The 12,441-nt window shown below is 40.0% G+C and overlaps 1 protein-coding gene across 1 annotated transcript; it reads left to right on the top strand.

The window, feature by feature from the left end:
* Nucleotides 1-6,425: 6,425 nt before the first annotated feature.
* LOC128644510 (WD repeat-containing protein 48-like) lies at nt 6,426-11,968 on the top strand. Its single transcript, XM_053697094.1, has 4 exons — nt 6,426-6,614; nt 6,698-6,774; nt 7,499-7,691; nt 11,031-11,968. Exons 1-4 carry the CDS (start codon nt 6,564-6,566, stop codon nt 11,124-11,126), a joined length of 417 nt encoding a protein of 138 aa, XP_053553069.1. The 5' UTR covers nt 6,426-6,563; the 3' UTR covers nt 11,127-11,968.
* The last annotated feature ends 473 nt before the right edge of the window (nt 11,969-12,441 follow it).

Raw genomic sequence — 12,441 nt, 5'->3', positions numbered from 1 at the left:
GGGAAATGTGTATCTCATTAAGGGGAGTTCAATAATAATTATGTGAAGTAGAAACACAATATAATGCTTAGTAAATAAGATGATAATTTCTATCCATGACAAAATTTTAAGAATTGGGCCCTAAAAATGGCCAGAATACAAGATAAAGTATGACACTTCCCTCTTGCTTGTCTCATACCATTTATTAAAGGGATGTAAAAGTCCCTGCAGCAACCAATCTGCACTTTTAATTGACTCTTTTGAAAGCACCAGAAGAATAGCTGTCTTTGAGCTTTCAATAAATGCGCACTTTAGTGAATTAGACTTGTATCATCTCTGGCTGTCAGCATGCCTGCGACCAAACTGGAGCTCGTATGTGGATATTTTTTTTAGGAGTGCGCATCTCTAAGGCAGATGAATGCAGCAGAGGTGGCAAGTGTAAAGTGAAAGTCTTTATCCGGAGACATGGTTTATACATTTAGGAATGTTAATAAATATTTCTCCAACATAGGTGTGTCCGGTCCACGGCGTCATCCTTACTTGTGGGATATTCTCTTCCCCAACAGGAAATGGCAAAGAGCCCAGCAAAGCTGGTCACATGATCCCTCCTAGGCTCCGCCTACCCCAGTCATTCTCTTTGCCGTTGCACAGGCAACATCTCCACGGAGATGGCTAAGAGTTTTTTGGTGTTTAAATGTAGTTTTTATCCTTCAATCAAGTGTTTGTTATTTTAAAATAGTGCTGGTATGTACTATTTACTCTGAAACAGAAAAGAGATGAAGATTTCTGTTTGTAAGAGGAAGATGATTTTAGCAAACGTTACTAAAATCGATTGCTGTTTCCACACAGGACTGTTGAGATGAAGTAACTTCAGTTGGGGGAAACAGTTTGCAGACTCTTCTGCTTGAGGTATGACTGGCCACATTTCTAACAAGACTTTGTAATGCTGGAAGGCTGTCATTTTCCCTATGGGGACCGGTAAGCCATTTTCTTAGTTTAAGTAAAAGAATAAAGGGCTTCATAAGGGCTTATAAAACTGGTAGACATTTTTCTGGGCTAAAACGATTACTTTACTAAACATATTTGGCAGATTATAACTCTTATAGTTATTATAATCTTGGGGATTGTTTTAAGAAAAACGTCAGGCACTGTATTGGACACCTTTTTCAGATGGGGGCCTTTCTAGTCATAGGCAGAGCCTCATTTTCGCGCCACTAATGCGCAGTTGTTTTTGGAGAGCAAGGCATGCAGATGCATGTGTGAGGAGCTAAGAACCACTGAAAAAGCTTATAGAAGGCGTCATTTGGTATCGTATTCCACTCTGGGCTTGGTTGGGTCTCAGCAAAGCAGATACCTGGGACTGTATAGGGGTTAAATGTAAAAACGGCTCCGGTTCCGTTATTTTAAGGGTTAAAGCTTTCAAATTTGGTGTGCAATACTTTTAAGGCTTTAAGTTACTGTGGTGAAATTTTGGTGAAATTTGAACAATTCCTTCATACTTTTTCACATATTCAGTAATAAAGTGTGTTCAGTTTGAAATTTAAAGGGACAGTAACGGTTTTATTGTAAAACGTTTTTTGTGCTTTGTTGACAAGTTTAAGCCTGTTTAACATGTCTGAACCATCAGATAAGCGATGTTCTATATGTATGAAAGCCAATGTGTCTCCCCATTTAAATATATGTGATATATTTGTGTCATAATGTCCAAACAAAGTAGGGATAATAATGCCATAGATATGATATTGCCCAAGATGATTCCTCTAATGAGGGGAGTAAGCATGGTACTGCATCATCCCCTTCTGTGTCTACACCAGTTTTGCCCACACAAGAGGCCCCTAGTACATCTAGTGCGCCAATACTTATTACCATACAACAATTAATGGCTGTAATGGATAATTCTATTGCATGCATTTTTTTTTCAAAATGCCTACTTATCAGAGAAAGCGTGATGGCTCTGTTTTAAACACTGAAGAGCAAGAGGACGCTGATGATATCTGTTCTGACATACCCTCACACCTATCTGAAGGGGCCAGGAGGGAGGTTTTGTCTGAGGGAGAAATTTCAGATTCAGGGAAAATTTCTCAACAAGCAGAACCTGATATTGTAACTTTTAAATTTAAATTTCAACATCTCCACGCACTTAAGGAGGTATTATCTACTCTGGATGATTGTGACAATTTGGTCATTCCAGAGAAATTAGGTAAGATGGACAAGTTCCTAGAGGTTCCGGTGCCCCCCGATGCTTTTCCTATACCCAAGCGGGTGGCGGACATAGTAAATAAGGAGTGGGAAAGGCCGGCATACCTTTTTGTTCCTCCCCCTATATTTAAGAAATTATTTCCTATAGTCGACCCCAGAAAGGACTTATGGCAGACAGTCCCCAAGGTCGAGGGGGCGGTCTCTACTCTAAACAAACGCACTACTATTCCCATAGAAGATAGTTGTGCTTTCAAAGATCCTATGGATAAAAAATTAGAGGGTTTGCTTAAAAAGATGTTTGTTCAGCAAGGTTACCTTCTACAACCAATTTCATGCATTGTTCCTGTCACTACGGCAGCGTGTTTCTGGTTCGAAGAACTAGAAAAGTCGCTCAATAAAGAATCTTCGTATGAGGAGGTTATGGACAGAGTTCAAGCACCTAAATTGGCTAACTCTTTTATTTTAGATGCCGCTTTGCAATTAGCTAGATTAGCGGCGAAAAATTCAGGGTTTGCTATCGTGGCGCGCAGAGCGCTTTGGCTAAAGTCTTGGTCAGCGGATGTGTCTTCCAAGACAAAATTGCTTAACATCCCTTTCAAGGGTAAAACACTGTTTGGTCCTGATTTGAAAGAGATTATTTCAGACATCACCGGGGGAAAGGGCCACGCCCTTCCTCAGGATAGGTCTTTTAAGGCTAAAAATAAGCCTAATTTTCGTCCCTTTCGCAGAAACGGACCAGCCTCTAATTCTACATCCTCTAAACAAGAGGGTAATACTTCTCAACCCAAACCAGCCTGGAGACCGGTGCAAGGCTGGAACAAGGGTAAGCAGGCCAAGAAGCCTGCCACTGCTACCAAAACAGCATGAAGGGATGGCCCCCGATCCGGGACCGGATCTGGTGGGGGGCAGACTTTCTCTCTTTGCTCAGGCTTGGGCAAGAGATGTTCAGGATCCTTGGGCACTAGAAATAGTGTCTCAGGGTTATCTCCTGGAATTCAAGGAACTACCCCCAAGGGGAAGGTTCCACAGGTCTCAATTATCTTCAAACCAAATAAAAAGACAGGCATTCTTACATTGTGTAGAAGACCTGTTAAAGATGGGAGTAATTCATCCAGTTCCAATAGGAGAACAAGGGATGGGGTTTTACTCCAACCTGTTCATAGTTCCCAAAAAAGAGGGAACATTCAGACCAATTTTAGATCTCAAGATCCTAAACAAATTTCTCAGGGTTCCATCGTTCAAAATGGAAACCATTCGAACGATCCTTCCTACCATCCAGGAAGGTCAATTTATGACCACGGTGGATTTAAAGGATGCGTACCTACATATTCCTATCCACAGGGAACATCATCAGTTCCTAAGGTTCGCTTTTCTGGAAGCAAAGGCTCATACGGACATCGTTCTAGCCTTTCTCAGATCTCACGGATGGAAAGTGAACATAGAAAAAAGTTCTCTGTCCCCGTCAACAAGAGTTCCCTTCTTGGGAACAATAATAGATTCCTTAGAAATGAGGATTTTTCTGACAGAGGTCAGAAAATCAAAACTTCTAAGCTCTTGTCAAGTACTTAATTCTGTTCTTCATCCTTCCATAGCGCAGTGCATGGAAGTAATAGGATTGATGGTTGCAGCAATGGACATAGTTCCTTTTGCACGAATTCATCTAAGACCATTACAACTGTGCATGCTCAGACAGTGGAATGGGGATTATACAGACTTGTCTCCGACGATTCAAGTAGATCAAAGGACCAGAGATTCACTCCGTTGGTGGCTGATCCTGGACAACCTGTCACAGGGAATGAGCTTCCGCAGACCAGAGTGGGTCATTGTCACGACCGACGCCAGTCTGGTGGGCTGGGGCGCGGTCTGGGAACCCCTGAAAGCTCAGGGTCTGTGGCCTCGGGAAGAATCTCTTCTCCCGATAAACATTCTGGAACTGAGAGCGATATTCAATGCTCTCAAAGCTTGGCCTCATCTAGCAAAGGCCAAATTCATAAGGTTTCAATCAGACAACATGACGACTGTTGCATATATCAACCATCAGGGGGGAACAAGGAGTTCCCTGGCGATGGAGAAAGTGACCAAGATAATTCAATGGGCGGAGGAACACTCCTGCCACTTGTCTGCAATCCACATCCCAGGAGTGGAAAATTGGGAAGCGGATTTTCTGAGTCGTCAGACCTTCCATCCGGGGGAGTGGGAACTCCATCCGGAAATCTTTGCCCAAATAACTCAATTATGGGGCATTCCAGACATGGATCTGATGGCCTCTCGTCAGAACTTCAAGGTTCCTTGTTACGGGTCCAGATCCAGGGATCCCAAGGCGACTCTAGTGGATGCACTAATAGCACCTTGGACCTTCAACCTAGCTTATGTATTCCCACCGTTTCCTCTCATTCCCAGGCTGGTAGCCAGGATCAATCAGGAGAGGGCTTCGGTGATCTTGATAGCTCCTGCGTGGCCACGCAGGACTTGGTATGCAGACCTGGTGAATATGTCATCGGCTCCACCATGGAAGCTACCTTTGAGACAGGACCTTCTTGTTCAAGGTCCATTCGAACATCCGAATCTGGTTTCCCTCCAACTGACTGCTTGGAGATTGAACGCTTGATTTTTATCAAAGCGTGGGTTTTCAGATTCCGTAATAGATACTCTTATTCAGGCTAGAAAGCCTGTAACTAGAAAGATTTACCATAAAATATGGAAAAAATATATCTGTTGGTGTGAATCTAAAGGATTCCCATGGAACAAGATAAAAATTCCTAAGATTCTATCCTTTCTACAAGAAGGTTTGGAGAAAGGATTATCTGCAAGTTCTCTGAAGGGACAGATTTCTGCTTTATCTGTTTTACTTCACAAAAGGCTGGCAGCTGTGCCAGACGTTCAAGCGTTTGTTCAGGCTCTGGTTAGAATCAAGCCTGTTTACAGACCTTTGACTCCTCCCTGGAGTCTTAATCTAGTTCTTTCAGTTCTTCAAGGGGTTCCGTTTGAACCCTTACATTCCGTAGATATTAAGTTATTATCTTGGAAAGTTTTGTTTTTGGTTGCAATTTCTTCTGCTAGAAGAGTTTGAGTTATCTGCTCTGCAGTGTTCTCCGCCCTATCTGGTGTTCCATGCAGATAAGGTGGTTTTGCGTACTAAGCCTGGTTTTCTTCCGAAAGTTGTTTCCAACAAAAATATTAACCAGGAGATTGTTGTACCTTCTTTGTGTCCGAATCCAGTTTCAAAGAAGGAACGTTTGTTACACAATTTGGACGTAGTCCGTGCTCTAAAATTCTATTTAGAGGCTACTAAAGATTTCAGACAGACATCTTCTTTGTTTGTTGTTTATTCTGGTAGAAGGAGAGGTCAAAAAGCAACTTCTACCTCTCTTTCTTTTTGGCTTAAAAGAATTATCCGATTGGCTTATGAGACTGCCGGACGGCAGCCTCCTGAAAGAATCACAGCTCATTCCACTAGGGCTGTGGCTTCCACATGGGCCTTCAAGAACGAGGCTTCTGTTGACCAGATATGTAAGGCAGCGACTTGGTCTTCACTGCACACTTTTGCCAAATTTTACAAATTTGATACTTTTGCTTCTTCAGAGGCTATTTTTGGGAGAGAGGTTTTGCAAGCCGTGGTGCCTTCCATTTAGGTGACCTGATTTGCTCCCTCCCTTCATCCGTGTCCTAAAGCTTTGATATTGGTTCCCACAAGTAAGGATGACGCCGTGGACCGGACACACCTATGTTGGAGAAAACAGAATTTATGCTTACCTGATAAATTACTTTCTCCAACGGTGTGTCCGGTCCACGGCCCGCCCTGGTTTTTTTTTTTTAATAAGGTCTGATGAATTATTTTCTCTAACTACAGTCACCACGGTATCATATGGTTTCTCCTATGCATATTTACTCCTGTACGTCGGTCGAATGACTGGGGTAGGCGGAGCCTAGGAGGGATCATGTGACCAGCTTTGCTGGGCTCTTTGCCATTTCCTGTTGGGGAAGAGAATATCCCACAAGTAAGGATGACGCCGTGGACCGGACACACCGTTGGAGAAAGTAATTTATCAGGTAAGCATAAATTTTGTTTTTTAAATGTGAACAGTGGTCAGATTAATACTGCTGTTGAAATGATGGGCAACAACTCATACTCCGGTTTTCAGAGGGATATGCTTGGAGTCTTAAAACGGCATTATCTCTTATATAGAATAATTGTTTTAGATTATTGTTTAAAAAAGTAAATCTAAAACATGCGCTATCAAAAACATATGATATGGCTTACATGTGTGTATTTTTACCTTGCGGTTGGTAAAATGTTAGAAGGTAATATATAATAACCGTTCCTTAACTTGCATTTTTTTACCCCTAGGCTACTATGTAGGGATTCGGGCGGGGAAACGGAATCTATGCTCCTTAATGAGACAGTACCGCAGTGGGTTATCGATATCACAGTAGATGTAAGAATTGTTTTTCTTTTAAACTTCATCTTTATATTGATAAAAAATGTAAAAGTGCTAACAAAGATTTTATTGTTTTGTAGAAAAACATGCCCAAATTCAATAAAATTCCATTCTACCTCCAGCCTCATTCATCATCTGGTGCAAAAACTCTAAAAAAGTAAGTATATTTGAACTCTGCACTATGTAATGTGATAAAGTGGTATTTTTTTCATAATTTTTTTCTTCTAAAGAAAAGTGTTGTAATAACTTTACATGCTGTCTTTAAATTTAGTATTTTGTGGCAGAGACAATTATAGATATCTAGCTTTGAAATACTTGTTGATGGCTATGTGTAGACAGTTTGTACTGCTCTATTTGTTAATCCCATCATGCTGTTAGGATGTTCCCTGCCGTCCTAACAGAGCTGGACTTTAACGCCGTTAGGACGGCATGAAGCGTCCTGCAGCTTCCCCCTTTGTCGAAGGCAAGGATCAGCTTGGGGGGTGCTTAGCTGCATAGACAGTGTTGTCCCCCCCCCCATGATCCGATCCCGGCCTTGTAATCATGGGATTGCCTCGACAATAGCGTGATTTTAATTTTTACTAATAGTGTTTATATCATAACTTCATTCCAATGTGAACACTATTGTACCACTATGAAGGCGTTAAAGATGCAATTTTGTGGTACTGTGCCTATCAAAAGGAACGAAGCAGTGAATCCTAGCATATATTTGGCATCCTGCATTTTAAAATCCATATGAATCAGGGAGGTGCACAAAAGCTGCACAGAGACTGCATAGTGGTTTTGTCTGTGAACGTTTAAATAACAAATATATTTCTGTTGATGATAATGCTACAATTTAACCCTTTTTCGTGGGCTATATGTTCATTTTCCTTATCTAGAGACCGACTATCAGCGAGTGACATGCTGCAAGTCAGAAAAGTGATGGAACATGTTTATGAGAAAATTATCAATGTAGATACAGAGTCACAGACGACCAGTTCCTCAAATAATGAAAAACCCGGAGAGCAGGAGAAAGATGAAGATATTGCAGTGCTGGCAGAAGAGAAAATAGAGCTGTTGTGTCAGGACCAGGTAATTAGGCCTCTACTGTCTGAAGACAAAAATTAAGACTTCTGTCTGATAGTAGCTGTTTGTGTTGATGTCAATGTTGGATTTATTGTTCTAATTATTTATTTTATGTTTTCTTATAATGTGCTATAATATGTTAGATCTTTCTGTTATTGCATTGTTGCCTCTATATAACTATGTCTGCGGTTAAACACATTGGGTTCTATATTTATCAGGCTGCGGAGAAAGCATGAGTAAGCCTGCAGCTGATGGTTAAGAAGCAGCGGGTCATTAGCTCTGAGCTGGCGATTTGCAATCACCCCGGACTATTCAGACCGGGTGATTAACAGCTCCTGCTTATGCGTGATTGGCCGCTTATTGCTGCCCACCCGCCACAATGCAAGGTGGACAGGTTTGCAGGAGGGAACCTTCTCTGCCTGGAGTTTATTAAATGGGGTCTATTGTGTAAATTAGCTCTAGAGCAGCAATGCACTGCTGCTCCATACCTGACTGTGGCTGGTACCACTCATCATTGGTTCTGCAGCTGTTTTCAGCTATGGCCCAATAATCATTGCTACTCTGGAGTTTAATTTTTTTTTTTTTTTAACCTTGTCATTTATTTACATTTCAAGTCACTCACACGCAAAACATTTTGAAGTGTGGTTAGCAAAAAACACATTTAATTAGCAATTAAATATACAAAAATATAGCTTTTAAAAAAATATTTTTCTGCTGCAGAATTTTTTTTTGGTGTACAAACACATCTGACAGCAGAAACCTGATTTTCACAAACAATCTGAGATAAAAGATAAGTAAATATAAAGTCCAAAAGGCCTAAATACACATTGAAGCATTCAGGGTTGTTGAAGGATGCAAGAACTTTTTTTTTATTCCTTTAAGTCATGAGTTCAACTAACCAAAAGCGCATGAAACAATGCAACATTGGCAGAGATTTATTTAACACATTATGTATTTAAAGGGATGGCAAATCCAAGCGTCCGCGAAACGCCAGGACCCACCAGCTGAGTAAACAAAGGGGACCCTCAGTCATGAAGTACAAAACACTCCATGCCGAAAGTTCCTTCACCCGTTTTAATTTAATTCTATGTTTAAACATTTTGCAGGGTTTCAACACATAGTTTATTCAGCAGTAATAGTGCATTAGAAAGTGCTCTAATGTTACAGCATTTTCATATTTAATTTTTATGTCCCTTAAACTAAAAATGTAATTCTTCAAATTGGGCTCCATTTAAGAAGCTGATCGAGCTGAGAGTTGAGGCTGCTTCTTAACCCACTACGCCAAAATTACAGTGGGGGGGGGCATAAACATGAAATATGAAACTGCTGTAACATTAGCGCACTATTTAATGCACTATGTGCTGAATATAGTAGTAGTGATAGTGAGGAGGGTCAGGTATAGCGAGAAGTCAATTCTGATATTTAGCTTTTACTCCATACTTGGCATAACAAATTATTGAACAGTGATATACTGTACTACTGTGAGCTGGACATTTCACCTATCCCTGGCTTTTAAGTCATTCCAAAGGGCTCATTGGAAATTAGGCTTGATCCTATCTTAACATTGGGTAGACTAGTACTTTTCTCGTTTTTTTATTTTTCCAGTAGTAACCTACATACATTTTCCAGTCTGTTTTTTTTCTCAAAAATGTTCATAGCCTATATTTCTTAAGTAAAATGATGATGGTCCACAGTCCTCCATAACATATGGAATATATTTCCCGCCACTAGGAGGAGGTCAAGATCCCATATCAGAGCTTAAAATCCCTCCCATCTCTCTCTCTTAGTTTTGTTCTTGGCCTCGTAGAAGATGGTTGAGAATAGAGGTTGTTAAAGTTACTTGCTTATGGATTACAAACTGGGAGCTGAGACCTAGAGTCCCTGGGGAGTATCATTTACAAAGAAGACAGAAACGACTCTTCACAGCAGCTGAATGATACAGGGACATAGGAATACTCTGTTATGTGCACTGTATTTCCCTAATGGGATTTCAGCCATAACTACCCTCAGGGGGAGGCTAGGGAATTGTTAGGGACACAGGTATTTCCTAATGCAATCCTCTGCGGTACTTGATACCTGCACTGGATGGTTTCTCTACTGGATACTGCTGCAGCTGCATTGCAAAAGATTTGCCATGCTTGGTAAGCCAGTGGAGGGGTGCTGTATAAGGTAAGTGACTACACAGCACACACACACAGCCCAGAGGCTATTTGTAGGTACTCTGACAACAAGTACAGCATAGACTGGGGACTTAGCTTGCTCTCCTCATGAGACAATTTTTTCTTTGTTTCAATTCCCTATCTACCCTATTATTATCAGGGATATGGCCAAGTAACACTGTTGCACTTCACAGCCATCTGGCAGCTCTAGGGAAATTATTATGGCACCTTTTATAAAATAGGTGCCTGGCATTTAACCCCTTGCCGCCCTTAGGACGTTCTATGCCGTCCTAACCGCACTTGGCTTTAACGCCCTTAGAACAGCATAGAACGTCCTAGCCTTTTGGCTGTACTAAAGCCAGACGCTTCCTGAATGGTATCCCAGGTCATAGGCACTCCCACCCCCAGACACGATCCCAACATTGAAATCACATTCTCGACATATAAGTCCAGCCGTTAAGGGATTAAGACAACCATTAAATGTTTAGTGCAGTTATCTGATCAATGGAGAAAATTCTGGTTGTGCAGTGGATCATGTTATGAGCGAAGAGTATTTATTATGCTTGGTGCACGTTATATAATTTTATTACACTCAAAATGGCTTGCATGTGATTTAGCGACACTCTTTTAAGGAATTATGTTATGTCTATTTTGCACAGAATCTACTCTAGCTAAAACTAATAGTAAAGTTTTATTATATATCTCTGGGATTCAACTCCCTTCTTTTTTGTCTATTAATCTAATATTTTATGGACTGTGGACTATAACCATTTTAGAAAAGAAAACAAAATTTATGCTTACCTGATTATTTTCTTTTGTAATGATGATGGTCCATCGGCCCCGCCCATTTAAATGTTTGGAAAACTGTTCTAATGACACCTCTACAGACCCGGATTTGTCTTTCTTACCTATGTTTCCTATTCTCTACTAAGAGAGAGAAGGGAGGTGGGAGATTTTAAGCTCTGATATAAATTCTGGACCTCCTAGTGGTGGGAATATAATCCCATATGTTATGGAGGACCGTGGACTGTCATAATTTGGAAAGAAAATAATTTATCAGGTAAGCATACATTTTTGCTTTGAATCATAGTGTGTTTTGTAATTAAGTTTGTGAATTCTAACAGAGGAATCGTATAAAATACACAACGGCTGTAAAGAAAAGATGACATTTCTGTATATTCTTTAGATTTTAGATCCCAATATGGACCTTCGGACTGTAAAGCACTTCATATGGAAAAGCGGAGGTGACCTCACTCTCCATTATCGACAAAAATCCACGTGAGAGGAGTGACAGAAGAAGTTGGTCAAATTCTAACCTTGATATTACTGTACTGGTATAAGGAGTAGTCCTGTATAGAAGCCTGCTAAACTCCTGCAGAGACTTGCTCTTTGAGCCAGCTTGGAGTAACATTTCATGTTTAGCTTATATCCCTGTAATACACAAAGAAACTTCCATGGCCATCTGCAATGATTATGTTTGCAATCAGTTGTTTGTACAGAGATCCACTCACTTATTATTCCACGTTTGTGCTCCTAAAGCTAATTATTAACTATCTCATTGTAGTAGATTATTTTAGCCATGGAAGTTTTTTAATTTAAATTGCAGCTTGCTCCCTGTATGTTTATATACATTCCATTTGTCTAGTATATTCAGCTATTAGGTCAGACAGTATGAAACGTCTCAAGACCACAGAGAAGTTGCTAATCTTTTATTAAACATAAACATTTTTATAGAGAGAAGTACTAGAATTGCTATGTTAAATTAATTGCAGAGGCTAAACCTTCTTGCAAGAGGAATTGGGAAAAAAATAACCTTTATGTGCTTGATCGGTCCTGTGATGCTGTGCATCATTAAATTAAAGACTGCTCTTGTCATTTATAAAATGATTTTCTCTCTTGTCCGTATATTTTGTAACAAAACAGAGATTTGTCATTATGGAACCATTTCTGATAATTTAGGTTTGAAAATAATTTAGCAAATTTCATATACATTTAGTTTGTATGCCAATACTTTGATGCATTTTAGGATGTATACTCGGTTTTCAAAGATGTGTAAATTATCTGCCTAAACTGTTTATCTGAGAAGTATTTAAATGGGTTTAAAGTAAACAAGTTGACAATTTATTTGGCTTTTCTACCTTCATTCCAGTGTGTGGAAAACTATCTAAACTTTAACTTATAATATGTTCAATCAATGTTTTATAATCAATATCTAAACTTTCGCTTAAAATATGTTCGATCAATGTTTTATAATCAATATATTTTTAAAGGGATAGAAAAGTTTAAAAATAAACTTCTCTGTGTTGGTAGAGTTGTTTATAGTTGGCTGCCCACCCCCCCTGCTTGCTTACCGATTTGTAAAGAATGTAAATGTATTGTACCCGGATGCATGATTGGTGGCTGATCTGCCTGTGTCCATCTGTAGGGATGGCATGCCAGGTACGCCATCTTTAAGCTATATGGAATTGTGGGGGTTATTAATAAAAAAAAAAAAAAAAAAAAAACTCTACATAGTTCAGTTTATTTTTTTACTTTTAAATCCGCTAAGGCTGTTCTGTGCCCTATATTTATCACCCATTTACCAACAGATCTGTTGT

Source organism: Bombina bombina, unplaced genomic scaffold (genome assembly GCF_027579735.1).
Source record: "Bombina bombina isolate aBomBom1 unplaced genomic scaffold, aBomBom1.pri scaffold_1674, whole genome shotgun sequence".
NCBI classification, from domain to species: Eukaryota; Metazoa; Chordata; class Amphibia; order Anura; family Bombinatoridae; genus Bombina; species Bombina bombina.
This window is presented reverse-complemented; position numbering and strand designations above follow the sequence as displayed.

Coding starts and splice junctions, on each gene's coding strand:
- LOC128644510 (XM_053697094.1), top strand. CDS start 6,564: ATGCTCCTTAATGAGACAGTACCGCAGTGGGTTATCGATATCACAGTA. Junction 6,775..7,498: donor GGTGCAAAAACTCTAAAAAA/GTAAGTATATTT, acceptor TTCCTTATCTAG/AGACCGACTATCAGCGAGTG. Junction 7,692..11,030: donor AGCTGTTGTGTCAGGACCAG/GTAATTAGGCCT, acceptor TATATTCTTTAG/ATTTTAGATCCCAATATGGA.